General features: G+C 40.7%; 1 protein-coding gene across 1 annotated transcript in view; it reads left to right on the forward strand.

Annotated features, from left to right (window-relative positions):
• Positions 1 to 6,995: 6,995 nt before the first annotated feature.
• The window catches only part of LOC124553890 (zinc finger protein 708-like), a 117,093-nt gene continuing 111,010 nt past the window's right edge, over positions 6,996 to 13,078 (forward strand). Inside the window, exons 1-2 of the mRNA XM_047127906.1 lie at positions 6,996 to 7,028; positions 9,962 to 10,043. Coding sequence (XP_046983862.1) covers positions 9,972 to 10,043 — 72 coding nt within the window. The 5' untranslated portion in view covers positions 6,996 to 7,028; positions 9,962 to 9,971. The remainder of the gene's footprint in view (positions 7,029 to 9,961; positions 10,044 to 13,078) is intronic.

A 13,078-nucleotide genomic window follows, 5' to 3' on the forward strand; every position in this document is an offset into this window, starting at 1 on the left:
AAAAAAAATTAAATTCCTAGGATTGTCACTTAACATCACACTCATGTAATTCCTGTACAAATCTTATCATACAGACCATATTTACAGGAAGAAAGTTTCATAGGATTATAGTCTCCATCAACCCAAAAAAGATCAGTGACATAAAAAGTTCTCAGTTTACTTGCCACGTCAAATTTGGATAACATTCCAAGCTTTCGATGACTACCTCCTTCAAGTTGGCTGGATTACGTCACGGTGAAATCGGCGCGTACCGAGGTGGCGGCCTCTATATCTATAGATTTTCTTTGCGCGCTTTATCCAGCGTTGCTTGCAACGCCATCCATCGCAACAGGTGGAGAACTGCGAGGAATGTCAGAAGTCTCCCTCTGCGTTCTCTCTTTATCAATTGCGCGCTTCCATGCATTGCTGAGTGCATAACCAGTGTCTCTGTAGAAGTTATTTTCACAGAGTCTAATTTCAACTGCTTCCCTGATGACAGAGTCCCAATAGTTTGAAGCGTGAGCAAGTACTCTTGTTTCATCGAATAAAATCTTATGTTTATTTAGCAAACTGTTCTCAGCCACCGCCGATTTTTCTAGATACCTGTTGTTCAGGTGACGCTGATGTTCCAAACAGCGATCGGCAACAGTTCTTATAGATTGGCCCACATAATTTTTGCCACACTCGCAAGGAATGCTGTATATTCCCGGTCCTCTCAGGCCGAGATTATCTTTCACGGGTCGCAACATTTCCTTAATCTTCCTGGGTGTCCGGAAGACTGGTCTGATTCCCTGCCGGCTCAGGACCCTGCGGATCTTGCTGGTCGTTGCACCGCAGAATGGTAGCCGCGCGATGTGTTGGTCCTCTTCATCTGCTCGAACAGCGCCATTCCTAGGTTTCATCTCCAGAGTAGATACGATATCACGATCGGGATATCCAATTTTTCTGAATACCGTCGTCAGATGGTTAATCTCGGAGCCGAGGTGATCCTTGTCCGAAATAGTCCTTGCTCTGTGTACCAAGGTATTCAGCATAGCTCTCTTCTGAGCTGGGTGGTCAAAACCATGTGCGTTTAGATATAAATCTGTATGTGTCGGTTTTCTGTACACAGAATGTCCGAGACGTCCATCTGATTTGCGTTCCACCAGCACATCTAAGAAGGGTAACTTCCCATCTTTCTCCACCTCCATTGTAAATCGTATGTTCTGGTGTATACCATTCAAATGATCAACAAACTGCTGCAGTGCCTCATTGCCATGTGTCCAGATTAAAAATGTATTGTCAACGTACCTGAAAAAGCAGGATGGACGTAAGGGAGCACTGTTCAACGCTCGTTCTTCGAAATCCTCCATGAAGAAGTTAGCTATGGCTGGCGACAGTGGCGAACCCATGGCTGTTCCGTCAGTCATTTCATAATATTTTCCACCATATAAAAAGTAGGTGGTCGTCAAAGTGTGTCGAAATAACTTCAGTATTTCAGGAGAGAAATGACCAGCCAACAGTTTTAATGTATCTCTCACCGGTACCTTTGTAAACAAATAGACCACATCTAGGCTGATCATGATGTCACTCGGACCTATCCTCATCTGCTTTATGATGTCGACAAACATTTTTGAGTTATTAATATGATGGCTACAGAGGCCGACTATCAGTGCTAATAATTTGGTTAAGTATTTTGCCAACCGATATGTAGGAGACCCAATAGCACTAACAATGGGTCTCAACGGGACCCCATTCTTATGGACTTTGGGTACACCATGTAACCTGGGTTTCCTTGGTGCTCTTGGTCATAGATTCTTGACTAGTTCTTCCGGGAGGCCAGAGTTCTTCAGTAGCTCCCCTGTCTTCCTGCTAAGTGCTGCTTTAGGATCCCGTTTAAGAATTCGGTACGTGGCATCTTCCAATAATACGGCCACTTTCTTATGATAATCGGTAGCATTGAGGATAACTGTGGCATTCCCTTTGTCGGCTGGTAGTACAACTAACTCTTCATCCTTCCGCAACGATTTCAATGCCAGTTTCTACACTCTGCTTACATTGGACATAGGAGGCTTGGCTGTTACTAATATCCGACTAGTTGCAAGCCTTACCTCATCTGCTGCCTCTTCAGGAAGGTGCCGAACCGCTTGTTCTACTCCACTGATAATCTCGGCCACTGGTAGCTTTTGTGGAGCTGGAGAAAAGTTCAGTCCCTTACTGAGAACTGAGATGGTGGCGTCATCAATTTCCTTGTCGGAGAAGTTGATAACTGTGCGATGTGCGTCGCTGGGCCCAGAAATTCCTTTTCCCCGGTTTAGGCACACAAATTTATCAGCCTGTTTTACTGTAGTCTTGCTTAAATTAGCACGCTGATGTGCAGCCAAGGTCGTGTCTACCCATTCCCAGTCCCATAGAGACAAAACTGCAAACATAAACAGATGGCAACTATATAAGGAGTTAGCGTTGGCATCCAGTTCATACCTCGTATGGTGTATCCTCTCCCTGACGATCGCAAGACTTGTCTTCCGCAAAATTCTATCCACTGTAGCAGTTCGGATGTGATGTTTGACAACTGCGAAATTTGGTACAATATCTTTGTCACGACAACGTTGTAGAAAAGCCACATTACTCAGCAGCTGTGACTGTTTTAAGCGCAGCTTCTCCAGCCGACGAACGCTGCGCACTACATCCTCCCCGTAGAGGAAACTAATATGACTACGAAGTCTTTCGGGATGGAGTCCTTGAATAAAAAGTTCTCCATTTACTTGCTTATAAAAGTGGAAGCCTCACTGGTCCACAACAGTCAGTTTTACCCCTGACGAAGATGACGGAGGTAGTCATCGAAAGCTTGGTATGTTATCCAAATTTGACGCGGCAAGTAAAATGAGAACTTTTTATGCAAGGACTCCGTCGCGAAAGACTTCGTAGTCATATTAGTTTCCTCTACGGGGAGGATGTAGCGCGCAGCGTTCGTCAGCTGGAGAAGATGCGCTTGAAACAGTCACAGCTGCTGAGTAATGTGGCTTTTCTACAACGTTGACATGACAGGAGGTTGTACCAAATTTCGCAGTTGTCAAACATCACATCCGAACTGCTACAGTGGATAGAATTTTGCGGAAGACAAGTCTTGCGATCGTCAGGGAGAGGATACACCATACGAGGTATGAACTGGATGCCAACGCTAACTCCTTATATAGTTGCCATCTGTTTATGTTTGCAGTTTTGTCTCTATGGGACTGGGAATGGGTAGACACGACTTTGGCTGCACATCAGCGTGCTAATTTAAGCAAGACTACAGTAAAACAGGCTGATAAATTTGTGCGCCTAAACTGGGGAAAAGGAATTTCATGGCCCAGCGACGCACATCGCACAGTTATCAACTTCTCCGACAAGGAAATTGATGATGCCACCATCTCAGTTCTCAGTAAGGGACTGAACTTTTCTCCAGCTCCACAAAAGCTACCAGTGGCGAGCTTATCAATGGAGTAGAACAAGCGGTTCTGCACCTTCCTGAAGAGGCAGCAGATGAGGTAAAGGCTGCAACTAGTCGGATTTTAGCAATAGCCAAGCCTCCTAAGTCCAATGTAAGCAGAGTGTAGAAACTGGCATTGAAATCGTTGCGGAAGAATGAAGAGTTAGTTGTACTACCAGCCGACAAAGGGAATGCCACAGTTATCCTCAATGCTACCGATTATCATAAGAAAGTGGCCGTATTATTGGAAGATGCCACGTACCGAATTCTTAAACGGGATCCTACAGCAGCACTTAGCAGGAAGACAGGGGAGCTACTGAAGAACTCTGGCCTCCCAGAAGAACTAGTCAAGAATCTACGACCAAGAGCATCAAGGAAACCCAGGTTACATGGTGTACCCAAAGTCCATAAGGATGGGGTCCCGTTGAGACCTATTGTTAGTGCTATTGGGTCTCCTACATATCGGTTGGCAAAATACTTAACCAAATTATTAGCACCGATAGTCGGCCACTGCAGCCATCATATTAATAACTCAAAAATGTTTGTCGACATCATAAAGAAGATGAGGATAGGTCCGAATGACATCATGATCAGCCTCGATGTGGTCTCTTTGTTTACAAAGGTACCGGTGGAAGATACGTTAAAACGTTGGCTGCTCATTTCTCTCCTGAAATACTGAAGTTATTTCGACACACTTTGACGACCACCTACTTTTTATATGGTGGAAAATATTATGAAATGACTGACGGAACAGCCATGGGTTCGCCACTGTCACCAGCCATAGCTAACTTCTTCATGGAGGATTTCGAAGAACGAGCGTTGAACAGTGCTCCCTTACGTCCATCCTGCTTTTTCAGGTACGCTGACAATACATTTTTAATCTGGACACATGGCAATGAGGCACTGCAGCAGTTTGTTGATCATTTGAATGGTATACATCAGAACATACGATTTACAGTGGAGGTGGAGAAAGATGGGAAGTTACCCTTCTTAGATGTGCTGGTGGAACGCAAATCAGATGGACGTCTCGGACATTCTGTGTACAGGAAACCGACACATACAGATTTATATCTAAACGCGCATAGTTTTCACCACCCAGCTCAGAAGAGAGCTATGCTGAATACCTTGGTACACAGAGCAAGGACTATTTCGGACAAGGATCACCTCGGCTCCGAGATTAACCATCTGACGACGGTATTCAGAAAAAATGGATATCCCGATAGTGATATCGTATCTACTCTGGCGAAGAAACATAGGAATGGCGCTGTTCGTGCAGATGAAGAGGACCAACAAACACATCGCGCGGCTACCATTCTGGGGTGCGACGACCAGCAAGATCGGCAGAGTCCAGAGTCGGCAGGGAATCAGACCAGTCTTCCGGACACCCAGGAAGATTAAGGAAATGTTGCGACCCGTGAAAGATAATCTCGGCCTGAGAGTACCGGGAATATACAGCATTCCTTGCGAGTGTGGCAAAAATTATGTGGGCCAATCTATAAGAACTGTTGCCGATCACTGTGTGGAACATCAGCGTCACCTGAAAAACAGGTATCTAGAAACACCGACGGTGGCTGAGAACAGTTTGCTAAATAAACATAAGATTTTATTCGATGAAACAAGAGTACTTGCTCACGCTTCAAACTATTGGGACTCTGTCATCAGGGAAGCAGTTGAAATTAGACTCTGTGAAAATAACTTCTACAGAGGCTCTGGTTATGCACTCAGCAATGCATGGAAGCGCGCAATTGATAAAGAAAAAAGCGCAGAGGGAGACTTCTGACATTCCTCGCAGTTCTCCACCTGTTGCGATGGATGGCGCTGCAAGCAACGCTGGATAAAGCGCGCAAAGAAAATCTATAGATATAGAGGCCGCCACCTCGGTACGCGCCGTTTTCACCGTGACGTAATCCAGCCAATGAGATGCCATCCACTGCTTATAAAAGCGGAAGCCTCACTGGTCCACGACAGTCAGTTTCACCCCTGACGAAGATGATGGAGGTAGTCATCGAAAGCTTTGGATGTTATCCAAATCTCATGCGGCAAGTAAACCGAGAACTTTTTGTGCAAGGACTCCGTCGCGAAAGACTTCGTAGTCATAAAGATCAGTGATGTCTGTACATGGCCTGGAGTCAATAAAGATGCATTTACACCTAATTATAATGCTCACCTTTTAGAAGAAGACAGGGCTCAAGAGGAGAAGGTACAAGAGATGGAGTGGGCCCAAAACTTATATAAAAGAATTGTAAGCTGCAACTGCTGTTTCCAGCAAGTTTTGTTGACAATAACTGATCTCATGAACAATACTTTGTTTTATAAGCAGCGATGATTTTTTTAAATTTTTCAGACAGTGCCATAAAGTCAAAATAAGAAGACTGTTTCATGTGCTCGGAAATATAGAGAAAACGAGTAATATGCGAGATAGAAAGCTGTTTGTATGGATGCTGAAGTCTCTACCAACAATGGTAAAGCTCATTTTAGCGATTGTTGCGCAGGGCAGAATCCAAACAAATTTGTTGCTGCGACATGCTCGTCCGCTATTCAGGAAATATCTAACCTAGAATTAATCAAACACTGGAAAAGCTAACCTAGAATTCATTGATTTAAAATTTATGCTTATTCTCACAGTGAAATGAAATGTATCTCACTGCCTTTGGCAACAACTACAGAATTTTAAAAAAGTTGGTTAAAGTGAACTGGCCTGCTGACTGGAATATTGTTGGTGAATATGCGACAAGAAGGGAGTGACTAACCTTATATTGTTCATGAAACAACCCGTGAGAAGATTATCAACTGGCTGTATCATCCGATTCATTACATTGCTGTTACAAAAGAAGATTTGAAAAGGAAACCAGTCAGATTACTAAGACCGATTACTGGATTCGCAATTGGAAGAACGATTGTTCAAACCAGTATCTGACCATAGAGATTTAGGTGTTGCGTGACTTCCCTAAATGGCTCGAAGCAAAAGCCAGGATGTTTTATTTGAAACGGCACAGCCGATTTCCTTCCCCATCCTTAACACAATCCGAGCTTGTGCACTGTCTCTAATTACCTTGATGTCCATGTGGCGTTAAATACGATCTTCCTTGCTTCTTCGGATGGGAATATCATAAAACAGCGTCCATTTGTTATGTGATTTAATGAAAACTTTGACGAAGTGTTTAGAGCTCATAACTCTAACGAGAAAACAACACGGAAAATCAACAAGACTCTCTGTCAAGCACCCTGTAGATGCGCGTGCTCCCTGTAACAAAGGAAAATTACAATCATGTGATATCCCTGTTCAGATCAGTGTTCCCACACAGTACAGTGAAGATTTAAAAGTCCAAGAAATTTTCAAACGGATTCCTTCAATAACAGCTATTTTATGTTATCTAGTTGTTGTACTAAAATAACGATACGTATTTACCAAAGAGATTGAATATCCTATGTAATTTAATTTTCGCACTTTATCTTTTCAGTTCTTTGATACTGCTTCTGTCACAGCCCACAGCATAGTGCTTTGTCTTGCTGCAAGCTCATTGGTTTTGCTCGTTCGTGTATGCAATCAGCTGCAATGTCTTGGTTTTGCGGAAATTTGTGTGTTGACATACTCCAGGTAATCTATAAGCGTTTATAAACTGCAAACAAAAATTAGTGAAAAAAATTGTTTCCGAAGTAAATTCACATGGTACTTCATTTCTATTACCATAACAGTTGAGTATGATGAGTGTAATAGTTCGATGATATCTGTTGCAGACGCTGTGGTAGCCATATTTGATGCTGCTGTCTTCTTTTGTTTTATTCTTTATTTAATTGTGATCACATCACCTATAGTATGCTTGGTGATGGTGTGTGAATGTTGTAATTTTTTCAGGTTATGTTCACAACAATCAAATACCTGATTTACTAGTGCTTGCTGTTTTGGTCTGCCCGGTAAAATCATTACGTGTATCTTCATAAAAGTATCGGCTAAGATTGTGACGTGTTGTCAGGAGCAGTTTGTCCTTGCAATGATTGCCATGCGTGACATACGAGGAAAGGTGGACAGTGAAGTTCGAACAATCACTATGTTAGTACGGTTATGTTGACTTAGGTGTAATAACGTTTGTGATGATAATTTGCTGTGATCTGATGTAGTCATACAGCGGCTCCAGATTTTAGGGCTAACGTAAGCATTTTTTTCAGATGCCAACAGTTACTTCCTCATTTCATGGTTTGAGTATGTTTGCTTGAAAGGAAATGCTGTAATTGTGTTGCATTTTGTTAGTTTACACTGTGCTTTGATTATTCGTGTCGGTAATATTCGTCTAATCATGTGGAAATACTAGTGTGTTGTAGTGTGTGTGTTTTACTGGAGTTCTGTGTAAGGATTCTTTAACAATATTTAGGAACTGGCGAAATACGAGGTACAGATGAACTTAACTGTAATTTGTCTAACATAAAGCATTACATGTCATCAGAACTTAGGTCATACATAATATATACAGATAGTGGGAAGTCGTTTCAGTACATCAGTTTTGTAAGAAAAAACTAACCAATCTTTAATCTTGATAGTAATAAAAAATGAGAAATTCCGCATTGCAGGTATGTGGTTTTCTTTAATAGCATGTAAAGATTCCAAAATAATGGTGCCTACTGTAAATTGGGTATACATCCGTGAATGAACACAGAGGAAGAAAGGGGTCGACAGAAGCGTCCGATCCCACGCGTCGGCTTTGACCCGTAATGTAAGGGTGTTGTGTGTGACGTCATGATGGCGCGGAGTTTGGTTTGAGTGTGTGGCATGTTTGTAGATGTCGTCGTGTTGTGGATTGTGGTGCTCTCTGGTGGTATATTAAGAGTTCTCGTTTGTGTGGTGTAATGGGCTCAGTTTGCTATTGCTCATTATCCATAACTGTTCGAGTGTCGGCTGTTTGTAGTCGAATTCGTTTCAGTGAGTTAACGATTTTGTGTGAAGGTTAATTTAGTGTTGTTCGCTGTACATCTTGTGGTAATTTTAGTAAAATTGATCGGTTGTTGTTTTCGTTCAGGAATGAATATGATGGATAAAATTGACAGTGCGCAGGTATCGGGAGATGTTTTTGTGCTATATAGGTCAAGGGAAGTGTTTGATCCTAATTTATGGGATCGCTAGCTACTGTTGAGCTATATAGGTCAAGGGAAGTGTCCGATTCCAGATGATATTGTGTTTAGTGGTATTTGTGGAGTTTTGTGATGTCGGTTTTTTTCGTCGTTTTGTTTTGTGTGGGGGTGGGTGTCTAAATTTGTTTATATTTTGTCCCCACCCAAAAACCCCTATATCCCGCGCTTGTCCCGTTAGTCATTAGGCTTTTTGTGGAACGTGTCTCTGTTTTCCGATGTATTTTCGTCCTCATAATGTGTACGTAACGACTTTATATGCGCCATATTGGAATCGTGGTTTATGGTCGTTTCCGCCATATTTGTGACATGCGTCGAAGCAGACGGGCGGGATCGGAAGCTTCCGTATTTTCGGCTAACGTCATCGCATTTCTTCAAGTGCCCACAGCTACTACACCATTTCACGGTTTGAGCATGTTCGTATGACAGGAAATGCTGTAGAAGTTATTAAGTCTGTTGCATTTGGTTAATTTTCACTGTGCTTTGGTTATTCGTGTCGTTAGTATTCGTCTAATCATGTGTAAATACCAGTTTGCTGTAGTGTTAGTTTTAATGGAGTTCTGTATAAGAATACTGTAACATTATTCAGTAACTGTCGAAATACGAGGTTCAAATTAACTGTAGTTTCTCTAACAAAAAGCATTCATCAGAACTCAATAGATCTTCATCATAGTTACAGTTAGTAGGAAGTCGTTTCTGGGAATCAGTGTTGTAAGAAAAAACTCAACAATGTTTAATCTTGATGGTAATCAAGAATGAGAACTTCCACATTGCAGTGTGCAATCTACAGTACAGGTATATGTTTATCTTTAATAGCAGGTAAAGATTCCAAATTGTTTACTGTAAATTGAGTATACAATTGTGAATGAATACAGATGAAGAAAGTTTCAGTAATACCTATGTTGAAAACGCACATTCGCTGATAAACAAACAATCCATACATCTGGATTTTCATCATGTCCCTATGAGACTGAAAATAACACAACGAATAAAGTATAGAATTAAATATTTGGTGATATTCAATAATTTCGCTGCAATCTATTGACTGCTTTGTTTGTAATGCCAAAGTTAGTGAATGCACAAAAAAAAATACGTATCTTCCATAATTGTCACAATAAGACAGTATCCATAAGCCAGTGTTACAAAGGAGCAGTAGCAACTGTAACTTCTCCGTTTCCAGTGCATAGTATTTTATGATTGTACCCACCATTCATGACCTGAGAAATGTAAATCAATTTGTCACTGAACACACTTTTCCTCAACCACTTAGAATCAGTTTCCTGTGTAATCACCCATTTACTGCACCCAGTAGATGAGTGATAATACTGTCTTTGAGCTATACCTCATGGTAACAATGGAAACTGTGTACAGCTGATCTTATCTGATTGCTTTTCTTTCCCCACACTGTAGAACTGAAGCTATGTACCAGGTGCCAACAATGTGGATTAAAAAAGAGGAAACAGATGAAGTACAAACTGAGTTACACTCCATGGTAAGTGGCTTACTTGTATTTCTTCAGTGTTTTTCTGTGTGTAGTATCATAAGTGAATAAATACAATTCATGTCATACTGCTGGAAACATGAGTAATTCTGTTTACTAAAAAACTGATGAACTGTCTTATTTGTAAAATTTTGCACAGTGCATTGAAATTAGTGTTGTACTAAACCTCGCATAGAATTGAGCAAGAGTTTCAATTTGATGTTCAGTAAACATGGAAAATTTTAATGCACAACCCAATTATACTGATAAAGTGGGTATATTCTGCTCTGTATACACTTCTTTTAAATAAGAATCTTAATGTGCAACTTACGAATAACTATGACTATTGTGAATGTGAGCAGTGCCATTAAATTTATATATGGTATGGGTGCAGTTAATGCATTGTTACAGTGTATCGTGCAATGGAATTGTAATTTATTTATTGATGATGTAAAACAAATTATTTGCGAATAATTTTGAAGTGACATTCACATGGTCAATAATCTGAGGAGTACATTTTGTAGTACTATTAACATTAGGTGTTGACTTTGAATATGTGAATAAAGTGTAAGTAGAACTCTCAGCAGTAAATATAAATTTCAGGCAAAGAATGCATGGAAGCATAAATTGTTACACAGCCTGTAGGTGCAGAATGCAGATGCCGCTAGTATTTTTATTCTGACAATCAGAATTGAGGGTCCTGACACAATCACACAAACTACTTGTGAACTATCTGTGCTGAACATTTATTTGTTTCGATATCCATGTCATTTCGGCAGCAAAGGTTTGGTGAAGCTATTGAGTTATACATTAAATATTGACAGGTTTGTTCATAACTACTTTCTGCATTTGCTGCACATTGTTACACACATTGTTTGTAAAATTACCAGGATACTCCAGTTACTGATGGAAATAATCTGACATATATTTGTCACTTAAAATCTGATGCAGTGCAACCATTTGTGGGGTATTCAGCTGTCAGCAGTCATACAAATTCACTTCCCGCCACTAGTATATTTATTCTGTAAAACAGAATTGAGGGTCCTGACACAATCATGCAAACTACTTGTGAACTATCTGTGCTGAACATATTTATTTGTCTCGATATAAATCTTGGGTGCAACTGCAGAAGTACTGTGATAGCATTAATGCCACATTTGCGTTTGAATATATGTAAGTGATTCATTATATTTCATTCAAACTTCGTGAACAGCTTGCAATTAATTTGACTAGCAGTATCACAACAGTAATCCTAAACCATCACTATGAGAATGATAGAAAGTAAATATACAAAATTTTATGAAATACAGTAAAAGAGTGGTTAGATCCAATAAAGTTCAGGCTGTGGCTTTGACCCCTGATGTAATGATGGTTTGGCATATGGAATATGTATGCACAACACATATTGTGTGAATGAAAAGCAGTTTGAACAGTCATTGATCTTGCACCTGAATGTGAGGACTATTCAAAAGCTAAAAGTTTAAAATGGGGTTTAGGATCCCATCCCCCCTTGAAACATATGTTGTGGTGAGAAACTGATCCATAGTGTAGCTCAAGGCCTGGCCTAGGTTGAAAGGTGGCAGTGTAGCTGTGAGCTGAGAAACCCAAGAAATATGAAAGCCAAATAAAGGATGTGGTAACAAATTGACCAGTAGCACAGCTTAATGTTTACCGAAAAATCCAGATGGTGCCCAGAATGTAACTTATACCCACAAGAAGTCTTCTTCTACATTGTGTCCTGTGTTAGTTAATGGACTGAACTTCCCTATGACTTCAAGCGATGCACGTTGACATTATATAAATTGAAAGCCGTGGTCTTTGTCTAATTAATTAAAACTTAAATTTTATTGGTGTATATTTTGGCCATGAGACTTGCTGTAAAGTAATGGCTCAAAATTTTTATTTGAAAATTATTGAAGCATTTTAATCAAAACAAACTTTATAAACATTTTACATTTTTATTCTTCATGTTTATATATTTATTTCAAACATAGTCGCCCTGGCAGTGAACACTTTCCTCCCAATGAGACATCCTAGTTGTTGGTGTCATCACTGTAGAATCTTTGACTTTGTTGGCAGAACCCCAGCCTCACCTCTGCCCACACCAATTCATCACTATTATCCTTGAAGGTGTTCTTAAAGTTTTGGAAACAGTTGAAAATTCATTGGGTCAAGCTGGGACATTATGGAGGATGATCGATAATAATGAATCAAAGGTTGCAAGTGCAGAAACACTTCTGTATGGTCTGGCATTGTTATGCTGAAGGAGAGGGTGCTCCATGTGTGGATGAACTATTTGAATTTGTGCTCTGTTTTCTGAGGGTTTTCTCATGTGCCAACACAGTTAAATAACACACACCTATGTTACAATCTGCAGTTCAGAACTCTCCAGCAGGAGGGTGGTGCATATTGTGTCAGGAGAGTGGAAACATCGACAGAGCAGTACACATGACAAGTCATACTTCACTGATATTAAGAACAGAATAAAAATTTGGACTCATTGTTTTCCAGTACACAATTGTAATAAATCAATGCATTTTACAATTGCCTCGAATGTTGCAGAATAGTTCCCTTGGCATTGCCCAGCATTCATTTGGAAGTGGTAATATTATATCCATATTCACATCAGTCAAAACATTATAATCACTGATAGAATGGGGAATGCACATGATCAGAGTTTGACTGAGAGCAGATTTTGCTGGCCGGAAGGCTTGGCATGAGTATTTTGGAAAGTGCACAACTTGTTGGGTGTTTGATGAGTGCTGTGGTGGTTGTCTTCAACACATGGTGAAACAAAAGTGAAACCATGTCCAGACATTGTGGGATGGGACAAGCACCCCTCATGACAGGTGGTACATATCATAGGCTAGGCAGACTGGTAAAACAAGACAGGCAGCAAACTGTGGCATAACTAACATCAGACATTAATGCTGGGCAGAGTAAAAGTGTCTGCATGCACAATGCTCCAAACACTCCTAATGATGAGTCTGTGCAGCTGATGACCCATCAGTGTGCCAGTGTTAACGCCACAACATCGACAATTACAA

Source organism: Schistocerca americana, chromosome 11, assembly GCF_021461395.2.
Source record: "Schistocerca americana isolate TAMUIC-IGC-003095 chromosome 11, iqSchAmer2.1, whole genome shotgun sequence".
In the NCBI taxonomy this organism is placed as follows: domain Eukaryota; kingdom Metazoa; phylum Arthropoda; class Insecta; order Orthoptera; family Acrididae; genus Schistocerca; species Schistocerca americana.